Source organism: Symphalangus syndactylus, chromosome 12 (genome assembly GCF_028878055.3).
Source record: "Symphalangus syndactylus isolate Jambi chromosome 12, NHGRI_mSymSyn1-v2.1_pri, whole genome shotgun sequence".
In the NCBI taxonomy this organism is placed as follows: domain Eukaryota; kingdom Metazoa; phylum Chordata; class Mammalia; order Primates; family Hylobatidae; genus Symphalangus; species Symphalangus syndactylus.
This window is the reverse complement of record NC_072441.2, coordinates 99,709,104-99,721,356: the sequence shown is the minus strand read 5'-3', so window position 1 is coordinate 99,721,356 and position 12,253 is coordinate 99,709,104. Positions and strand designations below refer to the sequence as shown.

At 38.2% G+C, this 12,253-nt stretch overlaps 1 protein-coding gene across 4 annotated transcripts in view; it reads left to right on the top strand.

The window, feature by feature from the left end:
• Window positions 1-12,253, top strand: part of VAMP4 (vesicle associated membrane protein 4) — a 45,709-nt gene that overhangs the window by 12,734 nt on the left and 20,722 nt on the right. For all 4 annotated transcript variants that reach the window (XR_010117634.1, XR_010117633.1, XM_063627403.1 and 1 more), the window contains exon 3: window positions 4,104-4,150. Coding sequence is in view for 2 of the 4 variants with exons in the window: in XM_063627403.1 (XP_063483473.1) it covers window positions 4,104-4,150 (47 nt within the window). In the remaining 2 variants the exon portion in view is untranslated. The remainder of the gene's footprint in view (window positions 1-4,103; window positions 4,151-12,253) is intronic.

Below are 12,253 nucleotides of genomic sequence, written 5' to 3'. Positions count from 1 at the left end.
CCATACTCTGCAGATTTTGACCTGTGATCTTCCCAGTGTCTTTCATTTCAAAATAGTCTAATCACCTTTATTTACATTTTAACATAAGAGTTCATGAGAGAGTGTTTTTTGTTTTTTGTGAGGTTTTTTGCTACAGGGTCTCCTTTTGTCACCCAGGTTGGAGTGCAGTGGCATAATCATAGCTCACTCTAACCTCAAATTCCTGGGCTTAAAAGATCCTCCCATCTCAGCCTACTGAATAGCTAGGACTACAGGCATGAGCCACCATGCCTGGCTAATTTTTTTTTTTTTTTTTTTCATAGAGACACAGTCTTGCTATGTTGCCCATGCTGGTCTGGAACTCCTGGGCTCAAGCGATCCCCCCACTTTGGCCTCCCAAGGTACTGGGATTACAGGTGTGAGCCACTGCACCTAGCTGAGAAGAGTATTTTAAAACTCCCTTTTTCTATCGCATTATGGTCAGAGAATATGACTCGTGTAATTTCTATTTTTTGGAATTTATTAAATGTCCTTAATGGGTTACCCATAAAGGAAAATAAAATAAAATTTGCTGTTTAGTTTCAAAGTTCTAGATTTTTTTTGTGTGTTTGGCTTCTCCATCTCTGAAGAGTATGTTAAATCCTCCCTGTGATTTTGATGTAACTGTTTCTCATAATTTGCGCCGCTTTTGTTTTAGACACTTTAAGCTATATTATTAGGTATTTAAACATTTGTTGCTATTAAGTCTTCTTGATGGATTGTATATTTTATTATTGTAAAATCATCTTATTTGATTGTTTAGTACTTTGTCCTAAAATTCCTCTTTAAATTGCTAACTGTAACATTCTTTTTGTTAGAATTTGCTGATGTATCTTTTCTACCCCTGCTTTTCCCCATCCTTTATTTGGTATTTGTTTTAGGTGAATTTCTTGCAAACAGATATTGGCTAGAATTTTTTTGAACCCTAATCACATATAGATTTTGTTATTAAATAGGGACGTTCAAACCAGTCACATTTATTGTGAATAACTAATACACTTGGACTTTTTCTGTGCCAGCCATCTAGTCCTGCAGCAATGAATGCTCTTCACCCTGATCTTTGGCTGGCTCTTTTGTTATTTGGATCTCAGCTTAAATTTCACCTCTTCAGAGTGATTTTTTATGACAGCCTAATCTCATGTAGTCACCCCATCACTTTCTGTCCCATCACTGTTTTAATTCTCTGCATAGCATTTGTCGCAATCCTGTTTTGTTTTGTTTTTTATTATACTTTAAGTTTTAGGGTACATGTGCACAACGTGCAGGTTAGTTACATACGTTTACATGTGCCATGTTGGTGTGGTGCACCTATTAACTCGTCATTTAACATTAGGTATATCTCCTAATGCTATCCCTCCCCCTTCCCCTCACTCCACAATGGGCCCCGGTGTGTGATGTTCCCCTTCCTGTGTCCATGTGTTCTCATTGTTCAATTGCAATCCTGTTTTTCTATGAGAGCTCAGACTTTGTTTTGCTCAAAACCGGTGCTTAGTACTTAGACCAGTGCACATAGAAGCACGTAAAAGATACCCAAAAATACTTGTTAAATGAATATTGAATACATCCTTCTTCTTTTTTTTTTTTTTTTTTTTTGCATTTTTAGTAGAGACAGAGTTTCACCATGTTAGCCAAGATGGTCTCGATCTCCTGACCTCGTGATCCACCCGCCTCGGCCTCCCAAAGTGCTGGGATTACAGGTGTGAGCCACCACGCCTGGCCAAATACATCCTTCTTTCATTTTTTTACTCCTTAGTATATGTCATATATTATACATAGATATAGTGATAATCATTGTATTTCTTATATTTTCCTTTTCCCTTATGCCTTTTCTTATGGTAGATTCCCTTATGCCTTCCCTTATGCTAGATTGATTATTTTTACTCATCTCCCTCCTTGCCCCCAGAACCACCATAGCTAAACCACAGTTTAGATACTTTATTCCCTTTCCCCCTCCTTCCCTCTCTCTTTTGTTACTAACTTTATATTTTAATGGTAGTGTTAATCTGTGTTCTCTGTCAACATACCAAAAACTAAGCCCCTTCCATTGTTTTACTTTTTAATTCTAGTCCTGTTCCCCCTTCCTCCATTCCACTCCTCATCGAGATGAGCATATTGGCAATGCTTTCACTTCTTCACTTCACTCTCCCACTCCCAGCTTCTGGGCTTTGTTGGAAAAGTTTTAGATTCTTTTTAAGCTTTTCTATATAATATGTATTTTTTTCAAAAGCTTTAACTTATCGTTTACAGTCACATTATCGTCAACTATTTAGATTTGCCCACACATTGTATTAGATTCATTGATTGTATCATCCATCTCAGTCTTAAGGTCTTTGTTTTGATTTCATTTTCTTTTTGGCTGGTGTAATTCCTTGAGGAATTTCCTCAGAAAAAGTACATGGGTAGTGTATTAGTTTCCCATTGCTACTGCTACAAATTACCACACACTTAAAACAACACAAATTTATTGTCTTATGGTTCTGGTGACCAGAAGTCTAAAATGAGCTTATAGGGCCAAAATCAAGGTGCCAGTAGGGCTGTGTTCTTTCTGGAGGCTTTAGGGAAGAAACCGTTTTCTTGCTTTTCCTAGCTTCTAGGGGCTGTTTCCCTTTTTAGGCTCATGCCCCTTCCTGTGTCTTCAAAACCATTAGTGTAATGTCTGTCTGTCTGTCTGTCTGTCTCACTCTCTCTGTCTCTCCCCCTTCTGCATTGGGCCCATATGAATAATTCATAATGATCTTTTCTTCTCAAGATCTGTAATCACATCTGCAAAGTCCCTTTTACCATGCGAGGTAACACATTCACAGGTTTTGGTGACTATATCAGCCAGGCATGGTGGCATGCGCCTGTAGTCCCAGCTACTTGGGAGGCTAAGGCAGGAGAATCACTTGAACCCGGGAGGTGGAGGTTGCAGTGAGCCGAGATTGCGCCACTGCATTCCAGCCTGTGTGACAGAGCAAGACTCCATCTCAAACCAAACAAAATAAAACAAAAAAACAGGTTTTTATGATTAGGAAATGAACATCTTTGGGGAGCTATTATTCTGCCTATAGCAAGTGGAACAGTTTGAGCATCCCTAATCTGAAAATCCAAAATGCTCCCAAATCTGAAACTTTTTAAGTACCAGCGTGATGCCACAATGGAAAATTCCACACCTGACCTAATGTGATGGGTTGCAGTCAAAACGCAGTCAAAACTTTGTTTCATGCACAAAGGTATTAAAAAATATTGTGTGAAATTACCCTTAGGCCATGTATATAAGCTATATTTGAAACTCAAGATCTTATGAAGCATAATGAATTTTGTGTTGAGACTTCGGTCCCATCCCCAAGATGTTTCCTTATATATATGCAAATATTCTAAGATCCAAAATTTGAAATACTTCTGGTCCCAAGCATTTAGGATCAGGGATTCTTAACTTGTATACTATTTGAGTTCCTGTGTGTCTGAAAAGGTCTGGGTTTTGCTCTTCTTTAGTCACCTTTTGGACTTTATACCCACCCCTTTTGGGGAGAAGGTGAGACTGTCCTCATTTTAAGGAAAATTGTTGTATGTTACGAAAGTCTAAGGTTGCTTTTGTTGGAAGTTCAAATTTGTTTAGGGGGCTGTTTGTGGGTAGAGTAGCTAGAAAGTAGAACATGCCCATTTTTAAGCCCTTGTTCTCAGCTCCAAACTCCCTCTATAGTCTTCTCTGATGCTGCAGTTGGAATCCACAAACTGTATTTCTTCTTTCCACCTGGCTCCCTAAGTTCTGCCAATAGACAGACACTGGCAGTCAGAAGGAAGCAGAGGGGACCTGTTCCCTCCTGACTACCTGCAGTTCCTCACTCCCATACCAGCTTCAGTGACCTTTCTACCTTTTTTAGTCAGTTATAGGATTCTATAATATGAGCACTTTCTTTGCAATGTCTATAAATGTTGTCCCACATCTTTTAGCTTCCAGTGAAGGATATGTAATTACTTTTCCCTCTTTATGGACACTTGGAGTTAAGAAATTTCACTAGTATAGGACTTATTTCATTACTCCTCTGTGACATTTTATAAGCCCTCTGAATCTGAAAACTCAAGTCTTTTTCTTTTTTTGACAGAGAAATCTTTTGGAAGATGATTCAGATGAAGAAGAGGACTTTTTTCTGTAAGTTTTTTTTACAGCTTTATTAGGGTGTAATTGACATACAATACATGCATATATCTAAAATATACTGTGTACATTTTGACAGACATGCAGTAGTCTCCCTTATACATGAGAGATGCATTCCAAGATCCCCCAGTGGATATGTGAAAACACAGAGAGTAGCAAACCGTATATATATATATATATATATATATATATGATTTTTTCCTATACATACATACCTATCATAAAGTTTAATTTATAAATTAGGCACTGTAAGAGATTAATAGCAATAGCTAATAATAGAACACTTATAACAATATACTATAATAAAACTTTTGTGAATATGGTCTCTCCCTGTCTCTCTCTTGAAATATCATACTAACCCTTCTTCTTGTGATGATGTACAATAATAAAATGCCTACATGATGAGATGAAGTGAGGTGAAGGATATAGACATTGTGAGATAACGTTAGGTACTATTGACCTCTGATGATATGTCAGAAGGAGAATCATCTATTTCAGGTGACCTTGGATCATAAAGCCAAGAAGATGTTGATAACTAAAGGAATGGGTAGTATATACAATGTGGATATGCAGGACAAAGGGGTGATTCACATTTCAGGTGGGACAAAGCGGGGCAATGTGAGGTTTCATCATGCTACTCAGAATGGTGTACAATTTAAAACTTATCAATTGTTTATTTCTGGAATTTTCCATTTAATATTTTTAGACCACAGTTGACCATGGGTAACTGAAACTGTGGAAAGCAAAACCATGGGTGAGAGAGAGCTTACTATACTGTATAACTGTGACATCATCACCAAAATCAAATAATGAACCATCTGTCACCCTGCAAGTTTCTTCATAACCCTTGATAATCCATTGCTCTCCCAGTCCCTAGGCAACCAGTGCTCTGCTTTCTGTCACTGTAGTTTGTATTTCTAAAATTTTTTATAAATGAAATCATGCAGTATGCCCCCTTTTTAAAACCTGGCTTTATTCAGCATGGATTTTGAGATTCATCCATGTGTTGATAGTTGGGTTTTTAAATTTTCTGAGTAGTATTCCATTGTATGATGCTGCACTTCGTTTATGCATTCACTTGTGTGTGGATTTTTGGGTTGTTTCTACTTTTTGGCTTTTACATATAAAGCTGTTATAAACATTTGTGTGCAGGTTTTTGTGTGGATATATGCTATTATTTCTCTTGGAAATAAAAATACCTAGGAGTAGAATGGCTGATGTAAGTTTACAATTGTTTTCCAAACTGGTTGCACCATTTTATATTGTCACCAGCATTGTATGAGAATTCCAGTTGCTCCATATCCTCATCAACACTACATATGGTCAGTCTTTTTTAGCCTCTTTCGTTCTAGCAATTCTAGTGGATGTGTAGTGGTATCTTGTTGTGGTTTTAATTTGCATTTCCTTAATGACATATGATGTTGAACATCTATTAGTGTGCTTATTTTTCATCCTCATACCTTCTTTGGTGAAGTATGTGTTCAAATCTTGCCCATTTTAAAATTTTTCTCACTGATTTGTGTTTTTTTTTGCCTTTTTTTTTTTTCGAGACAAGGTATTACTCTTGCACAGGTTGGTAGAGTGTCCTGGTGCAGTCTTGGCTCACCACAGCTTCAAACTCCTGGGCTCAAATGATCTTCTCGCCTCAGCCTCCCAAGTAGCTGGGACTACGGGTGTGTGCCATCACACCCAACTAATTATTATATTTATTTATATTTTGCAGAGATGAGGTCTCACTTTGTTTCCCAGGCTGGTCTCAAACTCCTGGCCTCAACTGATCCTCCCACCTCAGCCTCCCAAAGTGCTGGGATTACAGGGATGAGCCACTGTGCCTGGCCAAGAGTTTTTATATATTCAAGATACAAGTTTTCTGTCAGATATGTGTTCTGTAAATAATTACTACAAATCTGTAACTTAACCCTTTCATTTTGTAATAGTATCTTTTGAAGATTAAAATTTTGATTTTGATGGCATCAGTTTATTGAATTTTTTTTCTATTGTTTTTGCTATTTTTTTCATATATAAGAAATCTTTCCCAAACTCAAGGTCACTAAGATTTTTACCTGTACTTTCTTCTAAGAGTTTTATAGTTTTGACTTTTACATTTAGGCCTACAATCCCTTTTAAGTTAATTTTTGTATATATTTGAGGTAAGGATGAAACTGGGGGAATATGGCCATCCAACTGTTTCATTGTAATTTGATAAAAAGATCATCCTTTCCCCACTGAATTACCTTGGTATCTCATAAAAAATTAGTTGACCTGATTAATCCTTTGTAGTTACGATTAGAAAGAGCTCTCAGACAGGTCTAGGTTTATATTTGGCAAGTCAGGAAGGACAACATTGTTGTGAGAGTTTTCTCTGGGGATTGATGTAGAGGGATATATGCCTGAGAGGAAACATTTACCTCTTACCTTGTTAAAATATTGTGACTTGGCTGGGCGCAGTGGCTCACGCCTGTAATCCCACCTCTTTGGGAGGCCAAGGCGGGCAGATCACAAGGTCAGGAGTTCTAGACCAGCCTGGCCAACATAGTGAAACCCCGTCTCTACTAAAAATACAAAAATTAGCCAGGCATGGTGGCACGTGCCTATAGTCCCAGCTAATTGGGAGACTGAGGCAGGAGAATTGCTTGAACCCAGGAGTTGGAGGTTGCAGTGAGCCGAGATTGCACCACTGCGTTCCAGCTTGGGCAACAGAGTGATACTTCATCTCAAAAAAAAAAAAAAAAAAAAATTGTGACTTTCTTTTGTTGAGGCTGGGTTTTTTTCCAAGTGAAAACATTTTATAAAAATTAATGGAAACCTGGCCAGGCACAGTGGCTCATGCCTGTAATCCCAGCACTTTGAGAGACCGAGGCAGGTGGATCACCTGAGGTCAGGAGTTCGAGACCAGCCTGGCCAACACAGTGAAACGTCTCTGCTAAAAATATAAAAATTAGCCAGGCACAGTGGCTCATGCCTGTAATCCCAGCACTTTGAGAGACCAAGGCAGGTGGATCACCTGAGGTCAGGAGTTCGAGACCAGCCTGGCCAACACAGTGAAACGTCTCTGCTAAAAATATAAAAATTAGCCAGGCCTGGTGGTGTGTGCCTGTAATCCCAGCAACTCAGGGGGCTAAGGCAGGAGAATCGCTTGAACCTGGGAGGCGGAGGTTGCAGTGAGCCAAGATCGTGCCACTGCACTCTAGCCTGGGCGACAGAGAAAGACTCCATCTAAAAAAAAAAAAAAAAAAAAAAATTAATGGAAACCCGAGAAGCAGTGAAGAAAGAGCTTACAGGATAGATAGCAGCAAATCCAGTAACAGAAAATAGTATCATTTTTGGCAGAATGTCAGATAATGTGGGGAGATAATTTTCTTTGGGTGACAAGATTTCTATAGAGTCACAAAGCGAATTGCCTACAATGCTACTTGTGGTGAAAAGCCTTAGACTAGAGCAATAGCTACCCCTCAAAAAGGAACTTAGTTTTTTAAATTGTTTGCTGATTGATTGATTGACTGACTGAGACAGGGTCTCATTATGTTGGCCAGGATGGTCTTGAACTCCTGACCTCAAGTGATTCTCCTGCCTCAGGTCCCCTACCAGAGTAGCTAGAATTAATAGCACAAGCCTCTACACCCAGGAACTCAATATTGAATACATAAATGGAATTTATTCAGCCTTAAAAAGTTTGGAAGGAAATTCTGACATATGCTAAAACATGGATGAACCTTGAAGACTTTATGGTAAGTAAAAGAAGCCAGTCATAAAAGGAAAAATATTGCATGATTCCACTTATATGAGGTACCTAGAGTAGTCACTTTCATAGAAACACAAAATAGAATGGTGTTTGCCAGGACCTTTGAGGAGAAGGGCACGGCAAGTTAGGGGACAGAGTTTCAGTTTTGCAAGATGAAAAGGTTCTAGAGATGAATGGTGATGATAGTTCATTAAGTGAATTACTTAATGCCACAGAACTGTATGCTTAAAAATGGTTAAAATAGTAAATATATGTTATATATATTTACCACAATAAAAATTTATTGACCATATATGTGTGGCTCTATTTCTGGACTCTATATGTCTTTCTTACATCAATACCATAGTAATCACTATCCTGAGTACTACGACTTTATAGTAAGTTGTGAGGTAGTGTAGTGTATATCCTTCAACTTTGCACTGCCTTTTCAGAGTTCTTTTGGCTAGTGGAGGCTCTAAGCATTTTCACATAAATTTTAGAATCATCTTGTCAGTTTCCAGCAAGCCTGCTGGAATTTTGGTTGAGATTGTATTGAACCTATAGGTCAATTTGGGGATAATTAACATCTTAACAATATTTGGTTTTCTGACCCATGAACATGGTATATCTTTTTATTTATTTGGGTACTTAATTTCTCTCAGCAGTGTTTTGTAGTTTTCAGTGTCCAGATGTTATATTTTTTTCTTTGTCAAATTGATCCTTAAATATTTTCTTTTTTAGTTTTTATTATTATACTTTAAGTTCTAGGGTACATGTGCACAATATGCAAGTTTGTTACGTATGTATACATGTGCCATGTTGGTGTACTGCACCCATTAACTCGTCATCTAGCATTAGGTATATCTCCTAATGCTATCCCTCCCCCCTCCCCCCACCCCATGACAGGACCCGGTGTGTGATGTTCCCCACCCGTGTCCAAGTGTTCTCATTGTTCAGTTCCTACCTATGAGTGAGAACATGTGGTGTTTGGTTTTCTGTCCTTGTGATAGTTTGCTCAGAATGATGGTTTCCAGCTTCATCCATGTCCCTACAAAGGACATGAACTCATCCTTTTTTATGGCTGCATAGTATTCCATGGTGTATATGAACCACATTTGCTTAATCCAGTCTATCATTGATGGACATTTGGGTTGGTTCCAAGTCTTTGCTATTGTGAATAGTGCCACAATAAGCATATGTGTGCATGTGTCTTTATAGCAGCATGATTTATAATCCTGTTGCAGGAAGTCAGGGACCCCGAATGGAGGGACTGGCTGAAGCCATGGCAGAAGAACATAAATTGTGAAGATTTCATGGACATTTATTAGTTCCCCAAATTAATACTTTTATAATTTCTTATGCCTGTCTTTATTGCAATCTCTGAACATAAATTGTGAAGATTTCGTGGACATTTATCACTTCCCCAGTCAATACTCTTGTGATTTCCTGTGCCTGTCTTTACTTTAATCTCTTAATCCCATCATCTTCGTAAGCTGAAGATGTATGTCACCTCAGGACCCTGTGATGATTGCGTTAACTGCACAAATTGTTTGTAAAGCATGTGTGTTTAAACAATATGAAATCTGGGCACCTTGAAAAAAGAACAGGATAACAGCGATGTTCAGGGAACAAGGGAGATAACCATTAGGTATGACTGCCTGAGAGCTGGGCAGAACAGAGCCATATTTCTCTTCTTACAAAAGCAAATAGGAGAAATATCACTGAATTCTTTTTCTCAGCAAGGAACAGCCCTGAGAAAGAGAATGCGTTCCTAGGGGGAGGTTTCTAAAATGGCCGCTCTGGGAATGTCTGTCTTACACGGTTGCAGATAAGGGATGAAATAAGCCCTGGTCTCCCAGGCCTATTAGGACGAGGAAATTCCTGCCCAGTAAATTTTAGTCAGACCAGTTGTCTGCTCTCAAACCCTGTCTCCTGATAAGATGTTATCAATGACAATGCGTGCCGGAAACTTCATTAGCAATTTTAATTTTGCCCCGCTCATGTGATCTTGCTCTGCCCCCATTTGCCTTGTGATATTTTATTGCCTTGTGAAGCATGTAAGCTCTGTAACCCACACCCTATTCATACACTCCCTCCCCTTTGAAAATCACTAATAAAAACTTGCTGGTTTTGCGGTGTAGGGGGCATCACAGAACCTGCCGACACGTGATGTCTCCCCTGTACACACAGCTTTAAAATTTCTCTCTTTTCTACTCTTTCCCTTTATTTCTTAGACCGGCCAACACTTAGGGAAAATAGAAGAGGTCCTACGTTGAATTATCGGGGGTGGTTCACTTGACATAATCCTTTGGGTATATGCCCAGTAATGGGATGGCTGAGTCAAATGGTATTTCTAGTTCTAGATCCCTGAGGAAATCACCACACTGACTTCCACAGTGGTTGAACTAGTTTACACTCCCACCAACAGTGTAAAAGCGTTCCTGTTTCTCCACATCCTCTCCAGCACCTGTTGTTTCCTGACTTTTTAATGATGGCCATTCTAACTGGTGTGAGATGGTATCTCATTGTGGTTTTGATTTGCATTTCTCTGATGGTCAGTGATGATGAGCATTTTTTCGTGTGTCTGTTGGCTGCATAAATGTCTTCTTTTGAGAAATGTCTGTTCATATCCTTTGCCCACTTTTTGATGGGGTTGTTTGATTTTTTCTTGTAAATTTGTGTAAGTTCTTTGTAGATTCTGGATATTAGCCCTTTGTCAGATGGGTAGATTGTAAACATTTTCTCCCATTCTGTAGGTTGCTTGTTCACTCCGATGGTAGTTTCTTTTGCTGTGCAGAAGCTCTTTCGTTTAATTAGATCCCATTTGTCAATTTTGGCTTTTGTTGCCATTGCTTTTGGTGTTTTAGACATGAAGTCCTTGCCCATGCCTATGTCCTGAATGGTATTACCTAGGTTTTCTTCTAGGGTTTTTACGGTTTTAGGTCTAACATGTAAGTCTTTAATCCATCTTGAATTAATTTTTGTATAAGGTGTAAGGAAGGGATCCAGTTTCAGCTTTCTAGATATGGCTAGCCAGTTTTCCCAGCACTATTTATTAAATAGGGAATCCTTTCCCTATTTCTTGTTTTTGTCAGGTTTGTCAAAGATCAGATGGTTGTAGATGTCTGGTGTTATTTTCAAGGGCATTATTCTGTTCCATTGGTCTATCTCTCTGTTTTGGTACCAGTACCATGCTGTTTTGGTTACTGTGGCCTTGTAGTATAGTTTGAAGTCAGGTAGCATGATCCCTCCAGCTTTGTTCTTTTGGCTTAGGATTGTCTTGGCAATGCAGGCTCTTTTTTGGTTCCATATGAACTTTAAAGTGGTTTTTTCCAATTCTGTGAAGAAAGTCATTGGTAGTTTGATGGGGATGGCATTGAATCTGTAAATTATCTTAGGCAGTATGGCCATTTTCACAATATTGATTCTTCCTATCCATGAGCATGGAATGTTCCTCCATTTGTTTATGTCCTCTTTTATTTCATTGAGCAGTGGTTTGTAGTTGTCCTTGAAGAGGTCCTTCACATCCCTTGTAAGTTGGATTCCTAGGTATTTTATTCTCTTTGAAGCAATTGTGAATGGGAGTTCACTCATGATTTGGCTTTCTGTTTGTCTGTTATTGGTGTATAGGAATGGTGGTGATTTTTGCACATTGATTTTCATAATTTCTGATGCTACTAAAAATGACATTTCAGATGGTGTTTCAAAATTTTAAAATGTCATACTCATTGCTAGTATATCATTTTTGTAAATTAACCTTGTATTCTACAATCTTGCCAAACCCACTTAGTAGTTTTAGTAGTGTTTTTGTAGATCCTTTTGGATTTTCAACATAGAACAATTATGCTTTCTGCAAATAAAGACAGTTTTATTTCCTCCTCATCTATGTTTGCCTTTCATTTTTCATTACCTTATTGCTCTGATTAGAACATCCAGCACAATATTGACTAGAGGTGGTGAGAGGGAATATCCTTGCTTTGTTCCTAATCTCCTTTAGGGGAAGCATTCATCTTTCATATTATGTTTCATTTTCATTGCATGTTGTTATTGTTGTTTGTAGATTTATCAGGTTGAGGAAGTTTCCTTCTATTCCCAGTTTGTGAAGAGTTTTTATCATTAGCTGATGCTGAATTTTGTCAAGCATTTATTTTGTATCTATTGAGATGATCATTTATTTTTGTCTGTGAATGTGGTGAATTATGTTGATTTTGAAATTTTAAACCATCGTTGCATTCCTGATATGAACCCTACTTGGTCATCATGTATTATTCTTTTAAAACATTGTTAGAATCAATTTGTTAAGAGTTTGTTAAGAATATTTGCATCTATGTTCATTAGAGGTATTGGTTGGTTGATAGTTAGGTCTTTTTCTTGTT